General features: G+C 36.6%; 1 protein-coding gene across 1 annotated transcript in view; it reads left to right on the forward strand.

Annotated features, from left to right (window-relative positions):
* The first annotated feature begins 525 nt into the window (after positions 1–525).
* LOC122809546 (neurogenic locus notch homolog protein 1-like) overlaps positions 526–23,612 on the forward strand; it is a 2,715,638-nt gene continuing 2,692,551 nt past the window's right edge. Inside the window, exons 1-2 of the mRNA XM_044081127.1 lie at positions 526–661; positions 2,086–2,203. Of these exons, the coding sequence (XP_043937062.1) occupies positions 547–661; positions 2,086–2,203 (233 nt within the window). The 5' untranslated portion in view covers positions 526–546. The remainder of the gene's footprint in view (positions 662–2,085; positions 2,204–23,612) is intronic.

The raw sequence follows: 23,612 nt of genomic DNA on the forward strand, positions 1-23,612 counted from the left end.
ATTTTTTTCTTTGTATTGTCCTGTGATTGTATGTAAATGTGTACTTATCACTATGGTGGTCTTTGGTACAGAGTAACCACTGTGCTTTAATGTTATAACAGGAAAAGCAGTGCTTTGCAACTGCTCCAAAATAGTCATTAAGAACCTTGGTTTGTCATATTATTTCACTTCTAATTACTGATCATGGATTAGGTACCATGACCAACTCTGAAGATTTACTGATGCATTCACTTATGATAAGATTATTGAAATGGTCTTTTGTTTCCGACAAGAATGCATGCTTCAAACACTTAACAAAGGGTCTTGAACTGCTCAGTGTAGTTTACATACATGTTTTAGTGATAGCTTCCCATTAATATGATAGGCTCACATTACAGATTCAACTTTAATTAGATTGCTTGTTTACTTTAACAAAATGGGAAAGTGATTACCTGATATGTTATATAAGATTACACTGTGGAGAGACACTCAAGAGGAATGTGTTGTATCAATTACTTTAGGAAAGAGTGAAGGAAACATTTCTCATTTCTCTGTTGCACTGGATGAATGAAGTTGCAGGCAATACATCTTGTTGTTACAAGTCCAGTGTTCAGCTTTATTTTTCCCTCATGGATTGCAGCAATGATATTTTTAACCTTCTTGATGGGTTCCCTGTTTACAGGTAAAATGAGACTTTTCTTCTCCCTATTTTGTTTTTTTTTTGCCTTCCTTCTTATGTTTTCTGCAAGTAGTTAAAGCCAAAATGAAAATGTCTGATACTAGTTTTAAAAACATTAAAACACCTGCTGACATAAGAATTTATGTCTTATTTCATCTGGTGTTTGATTTATGTGTCAGGGTTTTATAAAGAACCATAATTATGTTGTACAGCTTGCATGCTTTAACGGTTGTCATTCTCCTGTTCAGTTCACAGCTGGCCTACATTCTGTGTGGAGTCTGCATGTTGTCTATGGGTTAATGCGAGTTTTCAACAGTAGTCACATTTCTTCCACATTTAAAAGATATGCCAGAGAAGAATTTGTGATTCTACATATTCCCTTATGTGTGCATACCATGTATGGGGAGAGAGACAGAGAAAGAGGGAGAGAGAGAAAGGAGAGAGCGAAAAAGAGACAATGTGCGAGTGTGTGTGTATGTGTGTTTATGTATATGTGTCTGTTTCAAGATTAGGTTTCTGACTTGTACCCATAGACTTCTGCTCACCCAAAATACTGAATTAGACAAAATATGTAATCAGAGAATTAATGAATGATCAGAAGAAATTAGTAAATAATATGCTACCTTCCTGATGTATGTTCTTATTCTGTCAGAGTTTGATTTCAGCTCGTCTAGCAATTCTTAATTCAGATTCTTTTTTCATAACATTATTAATATTATAATTTTTTATTGTTAAGCTGATGACACAAGATATTTATTCTTTTGACTGATTGTTTAATTTAGCATGGGATGTGTGGTGCGATTGTTTCATCAGATGCACACAAATAGCTTGATAAAATGTTAAAATACAAAGGCTTTGAGAAACCAGAACATACCAGTATAAAAGTTTTGCTTAATACAAAGAGAAATGTTTCTCCTTAGCATGACTTTCCCACATTCATTATTCAAAATGCAACATATAAGGCCCAGAATGCTTTGTTGTCATGTTAGTTTTAAGCAGCTGTAAAACTAAGTTAATTAGTTCAGGAATTAATTCTCAACCAGAAAGTAAAATTCAGCAGTATGTCATTCATTATCTCTTCCCCTTCATTTTGTGTTACTCCTGCAAATGCAAGGTATTTAAGGCACACTTCTGCATGATTATTGTGTTTATACACAGCATTGCATATACTTTTTGTGATCTGAAGTATAATTTACAGTGTTCTATATTCTAAGAGGCATTTGGGATAACATTTAATCTGGTATTGATACCATTGGAGCAAATAACAGATGCCTATATTATTAGCTATGTTGGCTAGGATTGTAATGGTCTGCAGACTGATTGCCTAGTATTTCCATATGAAACTATGTACCTATTAATCTGCAAAAAATGTCTACAGTTTATATGACAACAAAACAGACAAGTATTCTGTTTTTCCTTTTTTGCAGGGTGTTTGTGTGATGGGCCCTCCACTGCAATAAACTGTGAAGTTGAGTGTCTCATTGACTGTCCCAGTGGTTCTTATTACGCAGTAGGTAACTGCCTGGAATGCCCTGCAGGACACTAGTAAGTACATAATTAAATAATAATCAGCATTATGGAGAATCTGGCAATTCCAACAAAAAAAAAAAAACACTTTTGCAGAATTTACCTGCATATAAAACAAGTTCTATAATCGAAGGGGTATGACGCGCAAAATTCATTTGGCTATTTGGATCTCCATAATGGTATAAAATATATACCTTCCCAAACAGGTGATTTGATATTGAAAAAAAAAAAGAATCAGCAGAATTATGCACTTCTTGTCTAAGTAAGAATCACAGTTACAGGCAGTCAACATGAATGAGTTATGTTTATGTTTTAGAAATAATAAGAATACAAAACAGACTTTCCCTTGAGTGCACAATCAATGCGCGACTAATGAGTACAAAGTATTGGATATTACTGAACTTTGTGTTCGCAAACCATGGGCAAAATGTTCTGTACAGCTTTTTTAATTATTAGAACATTTTAAAATATTTTAAATAAATAAAATGCATAACTCAATGCATTTCACAAGATTATGTGGAAACATATAATTTATTAATGTTGAACTTAGTAAAATGGATATTACCACATACTCCAGCAAGATTTAATGCTTTACTATATTATACTTTCTCTTTTCTGCAGTTGTTTTATTTGTCTTGTTCTTTCTGCATTTCCCTTATATCAGTTTATTAGACAAGTACCTTTCTGTTCACTGAAGTGAATGAGGAGTGTACCATACCAGTCTATTACTTTCTGGCAAATTCTTAGCAAATAGAAAGTGTCAGGTAGTACTGGAGATCTGGGAAATAAATATAAATCTTACCAAACCAAATCATTCAATCTTCATTTCTGTCTCTCCAGAAATGATTAGTTCTGTACCACTACAGGACAGAAAACTGATTGTTGTGCTCTTACTAAGATCAGACTTTGTGTTTAGCAGACTAATATAAAGATTTAAAGATTTCTTGGAGGGACTTCTGCCTCATTTTACCAAGCAAAGCTAAATAGCCGTACAAGCGTAAACTTTCAGATCCTCATATTTATTTACAGGACTGACAAATGTCAGTATTGCAGACTAGGGAGAATCTCATAGAACAAGAACAGGATCAACTGCAGAATGGTAAGCACAAAATAAGGAATTACCTCCATAATATACACAAGTTTAGAAAGATTGCTGTTAAACAATTGTTTTTTTGATAATAACACTAGAGCATGAAAACTTTTAGCACAATGACTCAGGCAACAGAAAGTAGAAGGGGCTGTCACCAAGCTTAGGGAGCTTATAACAAGGAAGGTAACAAGAGATCCTATAGAGGTATTTGAAATATTTCGGAAATTCTATGAAAGTCTGTATAAAGCAGAGAAATATGGAAATCAAGAAAAGGTACAAATGGAAATGTTTATGGAAGAATTAAATATGCCAAGGTTAGAGGTAGATGAGGCTCAATTACTAACAGGATAGGAGAAGATGAGATAAAAATGTATTTTGTATAACCAACCTACAGAAAAGTCGCCAGGAATGGATGATGTTCCTGTGGAAGTTTGAAAGCTAGGAGGGAAGAAACTGATAAAGATCTGGAAGGTAACAGTATTTTAGGAGCAGCAGAAGTACTGACATCCTAGAAGAAAGCAGTGGTGGCTGTAATACCTAAAGAGGGTAAAGATCCATCAGATCCAGCTTCATACAGGCCCATTTCAATACTAAACCATGATCATAAAGTGTTTATGTCTATAATGGATAAAAGAATGGAAAAAGTAATGCCAAAATTGATAGATATGTATCAGTGTGATTTTGTGGAGGGGAGGCAAACATTTGACAACGTTAACAGAACATCGATGATCTAGAGGGAAGCACAATGTAAGAAAATACCATTGTATTTGGTGCATCTTGATGCAGAGAAACATTTGACAGAGTAAGCTGGGACTTTATGAGAAAGGCAATGGAAGCATTTGCATTTCCTGAAAAAAATTATAAGGTTGATTAAGAGGATATATGAGGGATCGGAGGTGAAAATTAAAGTGGGTGAGGAACTAGGTAGGGGTGTCCTCTTTTCCCTTTGTTATTTGCATTATATTTAGAACCATTGGCAAAGAAAATAAGGGACTCAGAAATTCAAGGATATAATTCGTATGGTAGTCAAGAAAAGCTGGCTTTATTTGCAGATGATATTATTTTATACCTGACAAAACCAGAAAGAGACATTACAGTGTTGTGGAGCATTTTGAGACAGTTTCATATCTTTTCGGGTTACAAAATGAATGAAGCTAAAACAAAGGCAATAGCAGTAAATTATGTACCCGGCCATGAATTGGTTCAGTAATATCCATATTTACAGGGACATGATAAAATGAAGTATTTATGAGTATGGATTAAAAATTATTCTGGTATAGCAGCTAAGAATATGTAGGAAGAGACTAAGCAAAAGATAATAGAAAAACTGATAAATTGGAAGGTTTGTTATATGGATATTGATAAGATACAAGCAGTTAAAATGTTTTTAGTCCCATTAGTCTTATACACAGGTCAGGCATATTTTTATTAACCAGAGGAGAAGTGGTGGATAGCAATTAATAAAGAGCTGAAGGACTTTATCTGGGAGGGGAAGAAGGCAAGAGTCAAGTGGGATAAGCTGATTCTTCCAGTAGAACATGGAGAATTGGGATTAACCGATTTTAAAGAATATTTCAGAGCTACACAGTTAAGGCACCTATACATAGCACAAGCAGAAAACTATAATTCAAAGTGGAAAGGGATGATGATGAAACAGTGGGGAAGCTCAAGAAACAAGGAGAGATTGGATTTTGGATGCAGGCCTTTAAGGAGAATAACAATAATCATACAGAATATTATATCCATAAAGTAGCAGAAAGTATCCTAAGAACTAAGCCAACACAGGAGTGGAGAAAGGAGATTCTGGCAATAAAGATGACTGCAATTAGAGATACAGAAAGGGTGGAATTTACTGGAGAAAACTGGCAAAGGAACCAAGGTATTGAGGGCAAATAACTATAAAAAGATGATAGAATGGGAAGATGCTAAGAATTTGTTTGGACTGCAGGTTAGAGATTACCTTCTCTATCAAGGATTAATATCAGAGTACAGGCAAAGAGAAAGGAATAGGGGGTCCCAAATGAAAGACCAGTACTGGTAGAGTTTTTAGTAGAATGTAAAACAGAAGCTGTCATTAAAAAATGAATGATTAGTAGAGCATATAAAGTATTGCATGATAACTATAAGAATCAATCATAGGAGGTTAGAAAGAATTGGGAAGAGAGACTGGATAAGCAATTCACAAAGAAAGAATGGGAGGATATATGTATGTCTCCCAAATATGCAACAAAATCTAAAAGATTTAGGATTTTTGATAGAAAATGTTTACATAGATATTTTTATACCCGAAATGGACTCCACAGAATTTTTTCTCAGGTAGATGACAAATGTTGGAGGTGTGATGGAGAAGAAATAGATAATTGGGAACATATTTTCTGGGAGCGCAGCAGGTTGGCAGACTTTAAGGATTCACTGCAGGGTGCACTGTCAGACATGCTGGGTGGACAGATTGGTATGACGAGGGAGATGACTTTTCTGAGTTATGATACAGAATTGGAATTGCTACACATGCTAAGGCCTTGCTGTGTCTAATTAATGTGGCTGCCAAAATAGCAATTAATAGAAAATGAAAACCAAAATCTGAACCAACAATACTAGAAGCAGTGAATATAGTAACAGAGATAAAACAACTGGAACTGAGATCTTTAGGAAAGGGTAGGGAATTGTGCAAACAATACATACAGGGGAGGAATGGGGTTTAAAAGAAGGCAGGACTTAAAGAACTATGCAGTGTTTGAAAATTATTGGGTACATTATAAGTGATGCATAATGTTTGCAACTGGGAATGTGTTGATGTGGTTTGTGATGTAAAATGCATGCAACTAGGATATTGCCAGTGTGGTTTGTTTTCATTTATATAACTGTATGATTGCCTGTGTCATAAGTGATGGTTTAATAAAGATGTTTCTTGTTTAAAAAAAATTCAGATCCTCACAGCTTTTTTTTTTTGCATAAGCTATTAACTAGTAGAAAACCAATATGTTTTACCTATTGTAAAATCTGCCGCTCCCTACCAGTATGTTGTGTAATTCCCTCTCACTTCTGGCTTCAGCAAAGCGTACAGAAAACCTCTATAAATTTTTCTGCCACATAGAAGTGATGTCCCAGCGTAACTTGTAGACATTATTATCAGAGTATCAATTACTTCAATGACAATTGCTAACGTACTGGCAGCCTATTGTTATGTGATGCCTGAAATGTTAATTTGCAATAGTTTTGAAAGGTGACATTTTTATTTTATTTATTTATTTTATTTATTTTTTTTTTTTAGGGAGCTGTGCTCCTCTCCAAACCCATGTAAGGGCTTTGCCCTCACAAACCTTCTATACAAACTGCCTTCAAAGTCACTGCACCTTGGCCAGGGGAGGGGGTAATAATGTTGATTTTTTTGCAATTAGTGGGATTCAACATTTCAGACTCTGTAATATTACATACTGCCATAACAGGTACTGATGTACCAATTTTTTAAAAAACCTCATGAAATTTAAAACTTTTGCTCCACTGCTGGGAACCTCAGACATTTTACTGAGAGGACAGACTAACATATAGTAAAAAATCTGTTCAGTTATGTAGGTTTTTGCCTGCTCTTCTGTGTATTGGCAAAGTATGTACCAGTCTGAATGTTATCACTTGCTATTTAGTCTAGCTAATTGTACATAGTCATACATTAAGTATATTTAATTGCTCTGTACACTTTTTATATCCATATTTTATTGCTCTTAAAACTGACTGATTGCATTTCTTCTAAATGTTTTCCAGAGGTTTGAATGATGACTTGTATAGGTCAGATATGGACAGCCACCCACCAAGTTAACTAAATAATTACAAAACACAAATCAGTGTTTCCACTGGGTCAGCTGCTGTAATCAAAATGTCTGTTAAGAATTTAAAATAACGGACTGGCTGTTATGGCCCTCCTGGAAAAAGGAGGTGTGGCATGAGTGAAGGTACTGGTACGCTGCATGAATGGTCATACGACTCAGTGGTCTTGGGATGTCTGTTTTATTTTATTTTGTTTTATCTTTGTTTACCAGATTTATCTGACTGGGCTTAGTCAAAAAACCCTTTACAGCAGAGGCCCTGGAATAAAAACCTCCAACATATTACGGATATTTTTAAACAAAAATTCAGTAATATGCATGAACAGGCATTAAGTAATCTACATTAATAATTACACATATTTGCTAAGTAGATTATATTCATATGAAAAAGGCAACTTTTGCAATATAAAATATACATCTGCATTAGTAGATGCTGAACATTCAGCATTTGAACAGCTGTTATTAGTTGGTTTGCCAGATAGATAATAGATCATGTTTCATAGATAATTTCATATATATATATATATATATATATATATATATATATATATATATATATATATATATATATGTATATCTGGGAGATGCTAGTAAGACTATTCTGGTATTGGTGAATACTGGTTGTTGGATGTAGGAATCTGAATGAAGAAAAGTGTTTGTTGACATGACAAGATGAAGATAACAATGGCATTTATCCTGGAAATGTACAGGAGCAGGTCCGCTGATTTGATAGGTGCAGTTTTAGTTGTGTTTTAAATGAGTTTGCATTCTGAATTGATTTCAGTGACAGTGGTATGTGGTTTCAAAAATTATTTATGCTGTTTGAATATAGAGTCACCCACAGTATTAGATGATTTGGTTATAGGGATTAATGTTTTCTCTCTAGAGTGCAAAATTGTACTGGGGAGTAGAGTTGTATTAAGTCGTTAAGGACTGGGCAATTTTCTGACTTATAGAGAAGTCTGTGTATTATAAGTGGCAAAAAGAGCTTAATATTGTGGCAGTTCTGTGTTCTGCTGTTATAGTTTATTGCAAATTTAGCTATTGCATTATTACATTTTTGAAGTCTGGACAGTTAATAGACTTGAAGTTTAGTAAAGATTAGGGCAGCATAGTAGAGAGATGGTATTAAGAAAGTAGAGACTGTACGTCTTTTGGCTACGTAGGTGAGATAAGTTTTTTCTCTGTAAAAATATACCTAGTTTTTGATGAGTTTTTTTTTTTTTTTTTTTAACCAAGTGTGATGCATGATAGTAGTGGAATTTCAGCTAGTCATCTAAGATGACATGCAGTAGTTTGATGAGGTTTACTTGGTGTTTTTGGCAGAGACTATATTGAATAGTGTTGTTTTGGTAAATATGTCTTTTGGGGTAAAGAGCAGTCATTTAGTTTTTTTAGGCTTTAGAAGTAGTTATGAATTATTTACCCATGTTTCACTTGATAAGAAGGATTATAGTGTAATGTTTGAAGAGAAAGTTGCAGAGCAAATTAGGGTTGAGTCATCAGCATATTGAACTAGCGTAACATTTTTTGTAGCAGTGATGAATATGTTAAAAAGTATGGGCCAAGTATCCTTGTTGGACACCAATATTTACTGGCAAGAAGGTGAAGAAATCATGTTTCCATTTCATTGTTTGTGCTCTGTTTTAGAGAAAGCTGTGGAACCATTCCATTGACGAGTTGATCAGCCCTAGGGATGAGAGTTTATGCAAGAGTTTCTAATGGGAGACAGTATCAAAAGCTTTTGATAAAACTAGGAAGATGGAGGAGACTATGCTTCTGGTATTTCTGTGGGTGTTAACAGTATTAACAAAATTTAGCATAGCAGTAGTTGTGCCATGAAGAGGATAGAAACTGTGTTGGATTGGAGACATAAAATGGGAATTGAACTATAGTTTGAAAGATTTGTACTAAAATGGCAACTGAACTATAGTTTGAAATATTTGTATTGATTCCACCCTTGTGCAGTGGAATAATGATTTTTTTCCATATCAAGAGAACTTTATTTTCCAATATGGATTGATTTATCAGAAATGTAACAGAATATGCAATAGCTTCAACTGACATTTTAAGATATTCACCAGCTAGATTGTCAGTGGCAGTTGTTGTAGGCTTTAATTTTTTGAGGTATTTGTTAATGGTATCTGTGGGAAACTGGTTGGAAGGGGAAACACTGAAAGAGGTTATTTGATTAAGTAGAGACATCAAGAGGTTAATTAGTTATCTGATTTGTTAATTACTGTACTGTCATTATGAATCTAGGAATCTATAAACAATGTATTCTTAAAAGTGTTAAAATAATGATCCTAAGCCAGTATTGAGAAAATGTAAATAAATATTATTCACTAATACCCCCTCCCTACAAGCATAAATAAATCAGAAAGCTTGCATACTGTCTACAATTTCCACCATAATTGTTTTTTAAAACATCATTGTAAATTCTCAGTAATCATTGCCTTGTTTGTCAAATGTATTTGTTAGGTTTACCACAGTTTTTAATAGCTAATTTCTTTTTCATCCTCTCTGACTTAGTAAACAAAAAGTAGTATCTGTTCTCTGTTCAGCTTATTTTGAAATGTTGAATGCTATTTCCCCCACTGGCTGTTATTGAAGTTCTAGGCATGATTAAAGCATAATGGTTAAGCTATGTCTGTTGCAATCTTTGTATCAAGTGTCATAACACAGAAAATATGATATTACATATACCTTAAAATGGCAGAGTTTGATGTCACAACAAGGGACTTTGTCTTCATGTAGGGCTCTAGATATAGCTATAGGTAATAAATGGGAATCCTCTTTTATCTTACTTGCTAACCCCCTAACCACTTTTCCTGTTAGAATCACATCCATTCATTCTACTACTTACCACATCAAGAGCTGAGGCATAGCTTAAATTCATAGACATTTTAAGGCAATTTAGTCTTAGGATCACATATACCTTGCCAGTACCCACCCTCAAGCTGTACCCCATTTCTCAAGGAGGACTAAGTCAGTCAATCCAGATGTAAATTTGTGGGGAGACGTCCATGATCATTGGGTGAGGAAGTCATGATTCAGTCACCCATCAGGGATTTCTGATGTTAAGATCCTAACCCTCTCCAAGTTAGTGCATGTGGTCTCCCTTCCACTCCCATTATGCAGTTCACTTCCTGAACAAGACTTGACAGAGACAAGAAATCATCAAATGCCAATGTGCTGCATGTCATACATATCTCTGTCCTGTAGTGGGGCTTCATTTCAGCTGATCAGACTGACTCCACCCCTCATCCCCCCGGATAGGGTAGCCAGCTAAAGAAACTCACTCCCATACTTTTTTTACCACCTTTTGCAGTAACCACATTGCTCTTTAACACAAGTCACATAGGACTCATCTGGGGCATGTCTCTCTGCACCATGTTTTTTTTAAATACCTTTAGTAAATTATTACTTAAAACACATGCAAATATACATTAATGAAAAGAAAACAAACCACATTAATATTTTTCCATTTACATACAGTAGATATCATATATCTTTTCGTTCTTTGCAATTATCATCAGTCTAACATTTCATAAATTGCTGAATTCTTGCCTTCTCTTAAATTTCACTCTTCCTCGTCCTGAACATTATTCTGGGTGTATTTTTCCAGCAAATTACATTAACTTATTTACAATTTGCTTTATACCTTTTCTAAATACCACTCTTCCAGTTCTTTTATTTCTTTTATAATATTCATAACCTCATATACAGTTGCTGCAGACTTTGATTTCCATTTTATAGTAATTGCTTTTTTGGCAGACAACATAATTAAACTTAATAAGGCCTCATTATGTCTAGGCAATTCAGATCCTGTATCCCAGCTCAAAAGAAAGAGTTCCTTACTTATAGCCATTTGCTCGCCCAGTATTTCAGATAAAGTACTCTGTAGGGAATTTTTAAAATAAGTCAACTCATTACACTCCCAAAACATGTTTCCAGTTACCTCTTTTTTCTCCATCATAACTCCAACATTTGCTATCTACCTGAGGATACATTTTTTGAAGTCTGCTTGGGGTATAGAAATACCTATGCAAACAGTTCCAAGCAAATATCCTAGATTTTCTGGACTTTGTTGTATACTTGGGAGCCATGTATATGTGCTTCCATCGTTCCCTTGTAAATTGCTTTTCCAGTGTGTCTTCCCATTATTTTCTAACCTTCTCTGATTGATTCTTACACTTATAGTACGATATTTCATATGCCCTACTAACTAGCAGCTTTTAACAACAGGTTCAGTTCTATATTCAACTAAAAACTCTGCTAGAGCAGGACTTTCACTTAAAATTCCATCACTGGTAGGGAAGGCATCTCTAGCCTGCAGTTCAAGCATCTTTTTGGCTTTATCCCACTCATTACCCTTTCTTCTCTAATTATATGCTCCCAGTACCTTGATTATTTTGCCAATTTTCTCCTGCAAATTGCAGCATCTTCTTGCTTATTCTCTGTACCCCTATTTGCAGTTATCCCTATTGGCAAAAATTTCCTTTACACATTCTCTTGTTGGCTTAGTTCTTAGAATACTTTCTGCTGCTTTATGAATATAATATTCTGTATGGTTGTTATTATTCTCCTAAAGGATCTGCATTTAAAATCCCATTCTCTCTTTATTTCTTGAACTTTCCCCCTGCTTCATCATCATCCTTTTCCATTTTGAATTAGAACCGCCTGCTTGTCTTATGTATATGAGCCTTAAATCCCTTCAAATCAGGTCATCCTAAACCACCTTATTCTAGTGGAAAGATCAACTTATCCCACTTAACTCTTGCACCCTTCCCCTCCCGAGTAAATTCTTTCATCTATTCATTAATTATTGTCCACAACTTCTCCTCTGGTTGATAAAAATATGACTGACTTCTAAATAAAATTAAAGGGACTAAAACATTTTCACTATTGTATTTTGCTACCTATATCCATAAATAAGTTCTTCCAGTTTCTCAGTTTTTGTATTATTTTTGTTTAGTCTCTTCCTACATATCTTTAGGTGCCATAACAAAGTCTATTTAATCCATACTCCTAAATATTTTATCTTGTTATTTCCCCATAAATATGGGTATTGCTGAACCAATTCACATGTGGGTACATAATTTACGGCCATAGTCTTTGTTTTATTTTCTTTCATTTTATACCTTGAAAAGATGTGAAACTGCTTCAAAATGTTAACACTGAGATGTCTTTTTCTGGATTTATCACGTACAAAATAATATAATCTGTAAATAAAGCCAACTTTTCTTGATTACTAGACCAATTACACCCTTGCATTTCTGAGTCCTTTATTTTCTTTGCCAGTGGCTCTAAATATAAAGCAAATAACAAAGGGGAAAGAGGACACCCCTGCCTGGTTCATCTGTTTAAATATAAGTTATCAGAAAGGAACCCTTCCACTTTAATTTTTGTATCCAATCCTTCATATGCCCTCCAAATTAACCTTATTATTGCATCAGGGAACGCAAATGCTTCCATTGCCCCAGTCATAAAATCCCAGCTAACTCTGTCAAATGCTTTCTCTGCATCAAAACCCACCAAACAGCAGTATTATCATACATTCTGCTTCCCTCTGGATCATTGTTATTCATGTTATCAAATATTTGCCTCCTTCCAGAAAACCACACTGATACATACCTATCAATTTGCCATTATTTACACATAACTCATTACATAACACACTTACCATTATTTTTATCTTCTTTTTATTATTATTATTATTATTATTATTATTTAACTACTATAAACATAAACACTTTATAATCGTGGTTTAAAATTGAAATGGGTCAGTATGAAGCTGGGTCTGATGGGTCTTTACTGTCTTTAGGTATTACAGGCACCAAAGCTTTCTTTCAAGATATTGGTGCTTCCACGCCGTTTAAAATATTGTTAAACAAAATCCTCCAGATCTTTATCACTTACTTCCATCCTAACTTTCAGACTTCCACAGGAATACCATCTGTTCCTGGAGACTTTCCCAAAGAATGATTATACATCATAATTTTTATTTCATACCCTCCTATCGTACCTGTTAGTTGTTTAGCCTCATCTCCCTCTAACATTAGCATAGTTAAGTCTTTTTTAAATATTACCATTTGTCTTTCTTGATTTCCAAATTCCTTTACTATATACAAATGTTCATAACATTTCCAAAATATCTGAAATATCTTTACAAGATCTCTGGTTATTTTTATTGTTATAGACTCCATAAATTTGGCAAGAACCCTTTCTACTTTTTCTTGTCCAAATCATGCTAAACAGTTTTGTTATATGGAGTTATTATCAAAAAATAGTTGCTTAAGAACAAACTTTCAAAATTCATGCATATTCAGATACTCATTTATTTTCTCTTTAGCAGCATGTATTTGTGCCTCTTCTTGTTCTGTGAGATTCATCTTATTCTGTAATACTTTAACCTCTGTCAGCCCTTCTAATTCCTATTATTTGTTAACCATTTCTCTTTCTCTTTTATTTCTACCTGGTTTTTAAACTCCATTTTTATGTTATCCTGCTCATTAGCTATAATTTCTGAAGATATTTCTATATTCTCTAATAACTCTGGAATAATTTTCACTACCCATTCCTTCCTCTTTTTTAACAGGTAAGTGGGAAAGTACCAGTGTCTCATTTTACTTCTTTACCCTGCATTTTAATCTTAGTTTTTATTAATGCATGATCTGAAATACTTATTGGATTTATGCTGAGTCTTTCAATTAAATGTAAATATTCCTGTAGAATATAATTTCTGTCTAGTCTAGCCCAGTTATTGTACCTTGGGGAATAATATGTAAATTCTGTCTGAGTTCCTACTACTGAATTTACATCTTCCATGCCAAATATTTTCATAAATTTTAAACCATTTTCTACCCTCTACATTCTTTTGTTATATTTCCCCTTCTAGGTCCCTCTAATACATCCTCAATATTACAAATCAATTTCCAGTCCCCACCTATAACCCTGCTGAAAGCTGATTATTTTTCCCAAATGTTTCTTAATGTCCATAACAGCAGTTTTTGGAGGAATATAAATACACACCAGCATAATCCTCATCCCTTGTCCATATCCCCTTACTACCATAAATCTGTCTGGGCATCTTGGGGCAATGCAGCAATTGCCTCATGTACACAGACAACCCTCTCCTCCTACCACCCAACACTACAACCTGTGAGAGATGCACTTATATAGCCAAACTGGAAGCAAAGCTTTCTTCACCCAAGACTGGACTAGACAGTCAAGAGGAGAGGGTAAACACTTGCACCACACCACACTCATCACATAGTCCCCCAAAATCCACACCACCAAAACACACACATAGAAACACAAAACACACACCTACATTCTCGGAGGCTCTCAATAAAAACCTGCCCATGCATCAGGGACATCCAAAGCATAAACGCGAGCAAACTCCACCCCCCAACACAACCCAAATGACACACAGCCCACAAACTCAGTGTGCCACTCAACCACAGCCCATAAGGCATAACAACGTGCCCAACACTCTAGTCATAGGTGACTCTATAGTCAGGCACACTGATGTTCCACTCACTAGACTAAACAAGGAGAAAGTTACTGTCAGCTGCCTGTCAGGTGCCAGGATCCGCCACATAACGCATGCACTCAGGTCACTCCACAATAAGTACAAATATGACACTGTCATTGTCCATGTTGGTGTGAATAACCTGAGACGTACCTCCCTGGACTACATGAAAAGAGACATGGAGGAGCTCTCCGATCTTGTATCCCAGGCAGGTATGACCCTAACCCTGAGTAGCATCCTGCCATCACCCAGAATGATACCACAGTACAAGGACAAAATGATTGACTTCAACAATTGGCTAAGCTTCTGGTGTCATTCTAAGGGGATCCAGTATTTGTCTGCCTGGGACAACATGATCGACAGTCCACGATGCTTTGCCAGAGATGCCTGCACCTGTCGCCCTTAGGATTCCGGATACTGGCTAAGACTCTTGCCACCCCTATATTGCCTTTTTTAGGCAAGATTCAAATGACAAATTCACCACCCTAACCGGTACAAGCAAGCAAAATCTGAGGGTAATGCTACTCAATGCTAGAATTCTAAACCTCAAAATGCACTCACTCGAGGCACTCCTTAAAATGGAGAACATTGACATCTGTGCAGTGACAGAGACCTGGTTCAAAGCTCCAGAGAGCACCCCTGCATTACCAGGCTTCAATTCTTCAATTCACACCACACCTTTCGGCCACCTAACCCAGAAAGAAGCACTAAAGGTGGAGGCGTGTCCATATTCATTAAGGATATCCACACCTCCAGGCTAGTTGCAAAGCATAATGCATCCAGGATTATCCAAGTGCAACTAACTCTGGGCAAGACCGCAATCCAAATTGTAGCTTGCTACAGACCCCCCACCATGCCCCAGGATTCACACTCCTCATTTCTTGATACACTGGAAAGTATTAGGGTACAACCCAACACCCTAATAATGGGCGATTTCAACTACCCCACCATTAACTGGGAAAACTACTAATGTACCAACTCTTTTGCTCAACGTTTTCTAGAATTCATAAATTCCAATGCCTTGGATCAACTTATTCACACCCCCACCAGGGGCACCAATATCCTAGACCTGGTCATCACCAACATGGGAAACCGGTGTTCCACACCAGAGGTCAATTCCTCGTTGGTCAGATCCGACCACAAGCTAATCACCCTAGACATCCACATCCCACCCCCAGCCCCAATTAGGGAAACCATCATAAAAAACTTCTCAAAAGCCAACTTCACACTTCTTAAGACAGAAGTGGCGAACTTCATGACACCCATGCAGATGGACAATAGAGGTATGATTGCCGAATCCTACACAAATGCACTTTATAAGCACTTACATGGATCATGCTATCCCTAATAGAACCAAGATGTTATCCTCCAAAAAAAGGAAGCCAATCTGGTGGTCCTCTGCCATAAACAAACTCTACAACAGAAGAAAGAAACTGTTGCAAAAAAGAGTAAAATCCCATGACTGGAGGAACTCCCTGGTCAACCTCAGTAAGAAGTTGAGATCCCTCATAAAATCTTCCAAAGCTAGTTACGAAAACAAAATTGCCACTGACTCTAAAGACAACCACAAAGCATTCTATAGCTATGTCAAGAATCTAAATGGGAACACTCAGATCTGCTCTGAGTTACAGCATAATGGCACTAAATATACAGAACCAACTGATATTGCCAACATCCTAGCAGATAGGTTCAGTGCTAACTTTACCCCCTCTCACCCCCTAGAGGGCCCATCTCTATACCGGAAGAATGCAAAGTTCCTATAATCACGGCTGCACAGGTAAAAAACACACTCTCCAAAGCCAAGAACACAGCATCCATGGGACCTGACAATATCCCAGGCTGCGTTCTACACGAACTACAGAATGAACTGGCACCCTACCTAAGTACCATGTTCAATCATAGCCTCACCTCAGGCTTTGTACCCACTGAATGGCGCACCATGACAGTTATCCCACTCCACAAAGGGGGAGCCACGACGGACCCCGGGAACTACCACCCCATTAGCCTGACAAGCCTGGTCTGCAAGGCCATGGAACGTATCATCATGGAACTCATAAACAAAGACATTGGTAATCTCCAAACTCTGGACCCTACTCAGTTTGGATTTGTAAAGGGCAGATCATGTCTCCTAAACCTGATTGACTTCTTTGAAGCAGTCACCAAAGCCATAAATGATGGTAAAATGGTTCACACAGCTTATCTAGATCTCGCCAAGGCTTTCGACACCATCCCCCACTCTGGAATTATAGATAAGCTCACTAAACTAGGTATAAATCCCTATGTCATAAGATGGGTTGCCAACTGGCTCACAGACAGAACCCACACTGTGAAAGTAGTGGATTCCAAATCCGACATCAGACCAGTGACAAGTGGAGTACCACAGGGTTCAGTCCTGGGTCCTCTCCTGTTTGGTATCTACTTCTCTGAAGTGCAGGCCAACACAGAAGGTCTTTGGCTAACAAAGTTTGAAGATGACTGCAAACTAGGAGCCATAATCGAAACTCCTAACGATGTGGACAAACTACAAAAGGGCCTCACCGAGACAGATTCTTGGTGTCAAAGCCATGGGCTGAAGCTCAATGCCAAAAAGTGTATTGTCATCCCCTTTGGTAAAAACTCTGTACCCATGAACTACCACATAGCTGGTAGTCTACTTAATGCCAAAAATGTGATAAGAGACCTTGGGACACAGGTGGACAGTAGTCTCTCCTTTGATAATCACATCACCACAGTGGTCAGGAAATCCTTCTACGTGGCTCATCTCATCACAAAAGGATTCTCATCCAGAAAAAAGAGGTCATTGTTCCCCTCTACTCATCACTCATTAGACCCATTATAGAGTACAATGCCCCTTTTGGTATGTACCTCACAAGACATCTACAACTGGAAAGACCACAGAAATACCTCACAAAGAGGATTACTGGCCTCAAACAGATGCCCTATGCAGACCGTCTCAAAAAACTACAGCTTTACTCCATCACATATCACCTACTCAGAGGCGATCTCTGCCTAACATACAAAGCTATGTCAAACCCAGAGCTGTTGGACATGCTCCACTTAAAGAAATCCCAATCCCTCTGAGCTACACGCTCTAGAGACCTTAACCTTGTCACCACAATAAACAGAACATGCTGGAGGGATAGATTCCTGTCCCAGAGACTTCCCATACTATGGAACAGACTACCTATCTATGTCAAACAGAGCTCCTCATTATCGCTCTTCAAGAAAAATCTTGATGATTGGATGGGAAATGGGAAATTCACCCCGGGGATCACTTCTGTGGCTCTGCTCGACAGGGGCATAGGAAAATAATTTTCTTGGGTGGCGAAAGCCAGGGTACATTTTTTGGCTAGGCTTGTATGGGCCCTAGGGCCAATAGCCTAGTACCTACCTATGAACCTATGAATTGTTCTTATTTTCACTCTTCTATCACTATTGGAGCCCCTCTAGCAGTATAATTACTCCCCTTTTTCCTTTGTTCCTGATATTCTGTGCAATATCCATCCCAAAATCCTTTCTTTGTCAAATGCTCATGCTCATTTCTTTCCAAATGTGTCTCCCATAGTGTTGCTATTTGCATTCTGCATTTCTTAATATAATTAATACCTGTAAGGCCATTTATGTTCCAAGATTGCTCCAAATCAACAGTTGTACCCACAGGCATTACTTAACCTAAAATTAAGGTTGCTCATGTTAAAGCTCATGCTGCAGCTGTGTTCCCACTTATACTGACTGCTGTCTTTTCTTTTCTCATCTCTGTTTCCCTCCCAGATGTGAAAAACCACATGTATGCTTTCAGAAAAGAACTTTTAGCCCTAAGAAAACGTGTACTGGCTATTTTTAACTAAAACTAAATTGAACACTGTTCCATTAACTCATTACATCTGAGCGATGCCTCCAGTGCATCTGCAGTTAACTCCTACTGATGCCATTAGGCGTCAAATACTGCTTATTCATATTTCCATCAATAATTCCAAAATCATACTATCTACAATGTTTTAAAAGATTTCATCTTAAAGCTTACACAACAGCAAATTCAACTGCATTAATATTATTGCATTAATATTTGACCTCTGTCTTGTGCAGGTAAATAGATGTTAACTGTTTGAAAAGCAGGTAAAGGAGGCTCTAGACCACGGCTGTACAGCACATAAAAAAGTTTAATAAAATAACAATCAAGTACCAGGTTATTTTATTAAACTTTTTTATGTGCTGTACAGCCGTGGTCTGGAGCTCCCTTTACCTGCTTTTCAATTTGGATTTATTGCTGGAGGAACCATTCACTAGCATCATTTGCCTTTTGACTGTTGAGATATTAACTGTTGTTTTTACAATATTAATTTATATAGATATAATTTTTACATTTTTCTGAATATCTCAATAACCAAGTAACACAGATAGAACTCCTTAGCTTCAAATGAATGCTGTCAGCTAGATGAATAAAATGCTGCTGGCAGTATGGGTGTAACTTGAGTGGTTGTTGAGGTATTGTAATTTGTTTACAAAATATTACAAATGTAACAGTTACTCTATTTACTGTGACTTATATAATTCAGTTTAAGACCTAGAGTGTAAAGAATACTACCACTACAAAAATAGTTTGTGCTGAAGAGTTTGCCATTTCTGCTTCTTTCCTAACCCTTATGGTTCCAGAGATATGAACATTTGTTTGAAATGTGGGAACATAATTTGATTTTGTGAGAAGGCTTAAGCTCCGTCCATTGGAAGTTACAGTGCAAACTTCCTGAGCTCCATTGGAGTGAATGAGTTAAATGCATTAAAGTATTAAGGCTGCTAAGGAGGCTGCTATCTCTTATTCACTTCTCATAATTTCAAACTTTATTTTTTACTGAACTACTTGCAATTGTACCTTTAAATTTTGCAATTCCCTCAGCAAATAATACTCAGGACTCTTAAAATTAATTGCTTGGACATGCAGACAGTTCATTATCATGTAAAAGTAGTCAGCAATGACTCCTGTAAATTTAACTTAGAACAGAATGTAGAACTACCTTCAAATGCAGACATCTTGACCTCCACTGAACATTTGCTAATGGAAAAAAACTAGCTAATATTTTTGCAGATGTAAGAAACTTAGCATTTTTCATGGCTTTCATCATTTCTTATTTGCTATACCTACTAGCTTACAAAAATATTTGTTTATATTTTAAACAAAGGGCATTAATCTAAATTTTCAGCCTTGTAAAAATAACAGAAAATATCTTAATTCTACATATAGTATAATAAGTGCACTTGTACACCCATCCAGCAGCTCATGATCACAGAATATTAAAATTAAGCTTGCATTTGTCCCACCTTTCTTTTATTGATATACTATAATGTTTATATTTTTACAACTAAAAAACTTGCTTTTTTTACAGACTTTTTCTCTTGTTATACCGTAAAAGGTATATTTCTTACAACTAAAAAGTGCTTGCTTACTTTCTTATCCTTAACACATTTAAAAGCCACTGAAAAGACTCTCCCACATTTATAATACCCCTGACTACATATTACACAAAACTGATTTACTATGCATAGCATATAGTTTATATCATATGCTTTATACAAATACTAGTAAGAACAAAAATTGTTTTACTAACAGTTACTTTTTCCCCCACTTTTAGTGTCCTTCTACACATTAATGGCATAAAATGGGATATATGCTTTACAGTCCACCTACAAGTTCCTCAAGTTTAACACAGTCAACAAAAGTCCAGTCTTTTTCAGCCTGTTTTTCTTGCAAAGCAATATTTCACGAATGTGATTGATCCATTACAGTCTCCCATTTAGTCACTAATTTCAATGTTGCTGATATTCCTCCTGTTTAAATCCATCTCCCAACACCAAATTCTGGTTCTAGTCCAAGGTACTCCTAATTCTTGTAGTTAACTCCTGTGCGTTTTTCTGTTTTTAATGCATTTTCCTTTGGAACATTGGAAAATATTTCACTGGCAAAGTCTCTCTATGAACTTCACTGTCAGAAGGATTTGCTTGCTGGCTCATTATTTTGTTGGATAAACTTTTTTTTATTTCCTCCTTAGCCTGTTCTGCACCAAAATGTATTTGATCCTCCAGGAAAAAAATACTCTGAAGACAGATGGATAGAGCATCTTGAATCTCACACCTGCCTTTCAATATTCCTTGATTGCTGGGATAAATTTGCTTATGTTCAACTTGGTGTAGAGTGGATAATCTTCTTTTACAAATACTCTGCTGTCTCCAGTTTGAAATACTATGCCCTTCTGCCTTATTTCTTAGGATCCACTACCAAAATCCAGTAGCACCACCAAGGAATGCTCCAGTACACAAATTAGAAGAAAACAAAAAAGGAGCGTAACACCATAGACATAAAACTGAAACTTTAATACAACAAAAACAAGAACAGGATAAGTGCTTTCGGCATGTGCCTTCCTCAGATCCTGAAACAAATCCTACACACAACTATTTAAGAACCAGCTAACCAATCTAGTTAAAAGGCAATTAAGCAATTAAAAAATGAGGCAATGAAACATAGCAACACTTACTCCCCATTTGCATAGTGCACTTGTAACAAAAACATGTTTTAAAATAACTTAGATCCAAGCTTAAAACAAAACTACATTTTGTCAAATACAATCAGCATAGCATATTAAAACTTATAGTAAATAAATAACACACTGATGTCATAACCATTACACAGCTTGTGAATCTGTAAAAACTCAGGACTCATACTGTTAACTTAGCAGGTTCACAACCATAATATTAAAGAAGCAACATTCACAGCCTGATTAAAAAATGAGACAATGAAACATAGCAATACTTACTCCCCATTTGCATAGTGCACTTGCAACAAAAACATGTTTTAAAATAACTTAGATCCAAGCTTAGAACAAAACTACATTTTGTTAAAGACAATCAGCATAGCATGCTAAAACTTATAGTAAATAAATAAAACACTGTTGTCATAACTATTACACAGCTTGTAAATCTGTTAAAACTCAGAGCTCGTAATGTTAACATATCAGGTTTACAACCATAATATTAAAGAAGCAACAGTCACAGCCTGATATACAACAAACAAATAACTATTTTCATCGCATAAAAGTCTGATGAACACTCAGAATTCATACTATGAACAAAATAGACAAAAAACTCACCCATTAATAGCAGAATACACTATCCCCGGGATTCATGAAGCTCGGTGTAAAGCTTGCGCCAGCCGTGCGGCATATATATGGTGTAGTAGCACCATATGCATATTAATGAAGGTGCGCTGCCGCCACATCCACGTGCATAGGAAATGTGCGCGAGCGCATGGGGTATTTCTAAGTTGCGCCCGGAGGCGTGTCAATGTCGGCTGTCGATGAGCAACCTAAACTGCTGAATATTATAGTCTGCCTGCAATAGTAATCGCACCTATCAGTGTCCGTGGATAATGAAATGTATGCAAAGCATGCAAGACAGTTCCTGGCCACACAAAATTGAGAATCAAACAGAAATGCACGCAACACAATATGGAGTTCCCATCCATGGAACAAATATTTAAAATCGTGTGTCCGTAATGTACTGCACTGTAAGTAGTTATACCCAGTGGAAGTGAAGCACATCATGTCAGCGCGCCACCAATACACACTTCCAGCCCCATGGGCAGGGTCACCAGCAGTCCCACATTGGTAGTGATAGTACACAGCTGGGCAGTTGTGGCCATAGCAAAACATCACAAGTGTAAAGTACCCTGCAACCGTATAATATAATTTGTCCTACATCGCATAATAATCACATACAACAAATGTCCGTACTGGACATGACATATAACAACAAATATAAACAAGGAAATGAAACAGACGGAACATATAAACCGCCGCAAAAGTAAGCCAACATGTATGCATAAAATGACAGCAGCATCCGTAGTACAGTCTGTGGATATGTGTTCTGTCATACAATCTGAGTACTGTCCAGAAGATATGCCATCCTGGCCGCATGAAAAGGTGGCAACACTAACAATGTCCATAGCATGTCAGCAAACTCCGGACATATGTGATCCAAGCCATTCTTGTCCACATGTGTGAAGGTACAACGGGAATTACATGTCATGAAAGATAAGTCCTGTGTGTGTACCTATGTACGTGTTGTGCAGCCATGTTTAAATTTGAAAATGCCGCAGTAGTCCTCACAACCATACAGTTACCTGACATATGTACTTTATGCAATGTGTTCCCTTGACCGTGCCATGAGACAGCAACCAAACAAGGGATGGATGGAAGTGTCTGTAATATGTGTGTAGGTGTATGCAAACTGTAATAATCCCTAAAGGCGAGACTGTGTCAGATGCACAATAGACCAAACTGGAGGTGTATGATGGAGCAGTGTGCAAAGTGAGGGTTACCACCCGCACCTCTGTGCGACAGACAGCCCATCTGTGGCCAGTGTTGTCCTGCTGACAATAACAAAACAAATGATAATTGGCCTGAGATATCATGACAAAATATATTCCCTAACTTATTAGTGATACATGCATAAGTCAGTGATGTCGTATTTTAATCACCTACATCCTAAATGAAATGGTGTAAGCAGCTTAAATACTAAACAAATAACCTGTACTATTGTCAAAGAAGTGAAGTTCTGTCCCATGCACTGTCCGTGGTATATGCTATACTGCAAAGTCATGTAGTAATACTACAACTACCCCACATTGCCCAATGGAAAATGTGCCAATCCAATGTGAATCAGAAAGAAACACAAAGAACAAACATATAACAATCGTAAAGTAACCTGACAGTCCATATTGTATACCAAAATCACACAAACATATGAATATTAAAATGTGCTATACACATGAACAGGAACGTAACCAGCACATTCACATAGGATGGTATATGCGGAACCGGGACATCCAAATGCAGAACCCATGCATGCATAATGCAATACCCAACATCCCCTGTATAGCACACAACCTGCACCCATGTCCAAATGTCCACCAAATCCAGCCATACTTAA

This window comes from Protopterus annectens, chromosome 8.part0, assembly GCF_019279795.1.
Source record: "Protopterus annectens isolate FY-2018-M chromosome 8.part0, PAN1.0, whole genome shotgun sequence".
NCBI lineage: Eukaryota > Metazoa > Chordata > Ceratodontiformes > Protopteridae > Protopterus > Protopterus annectens.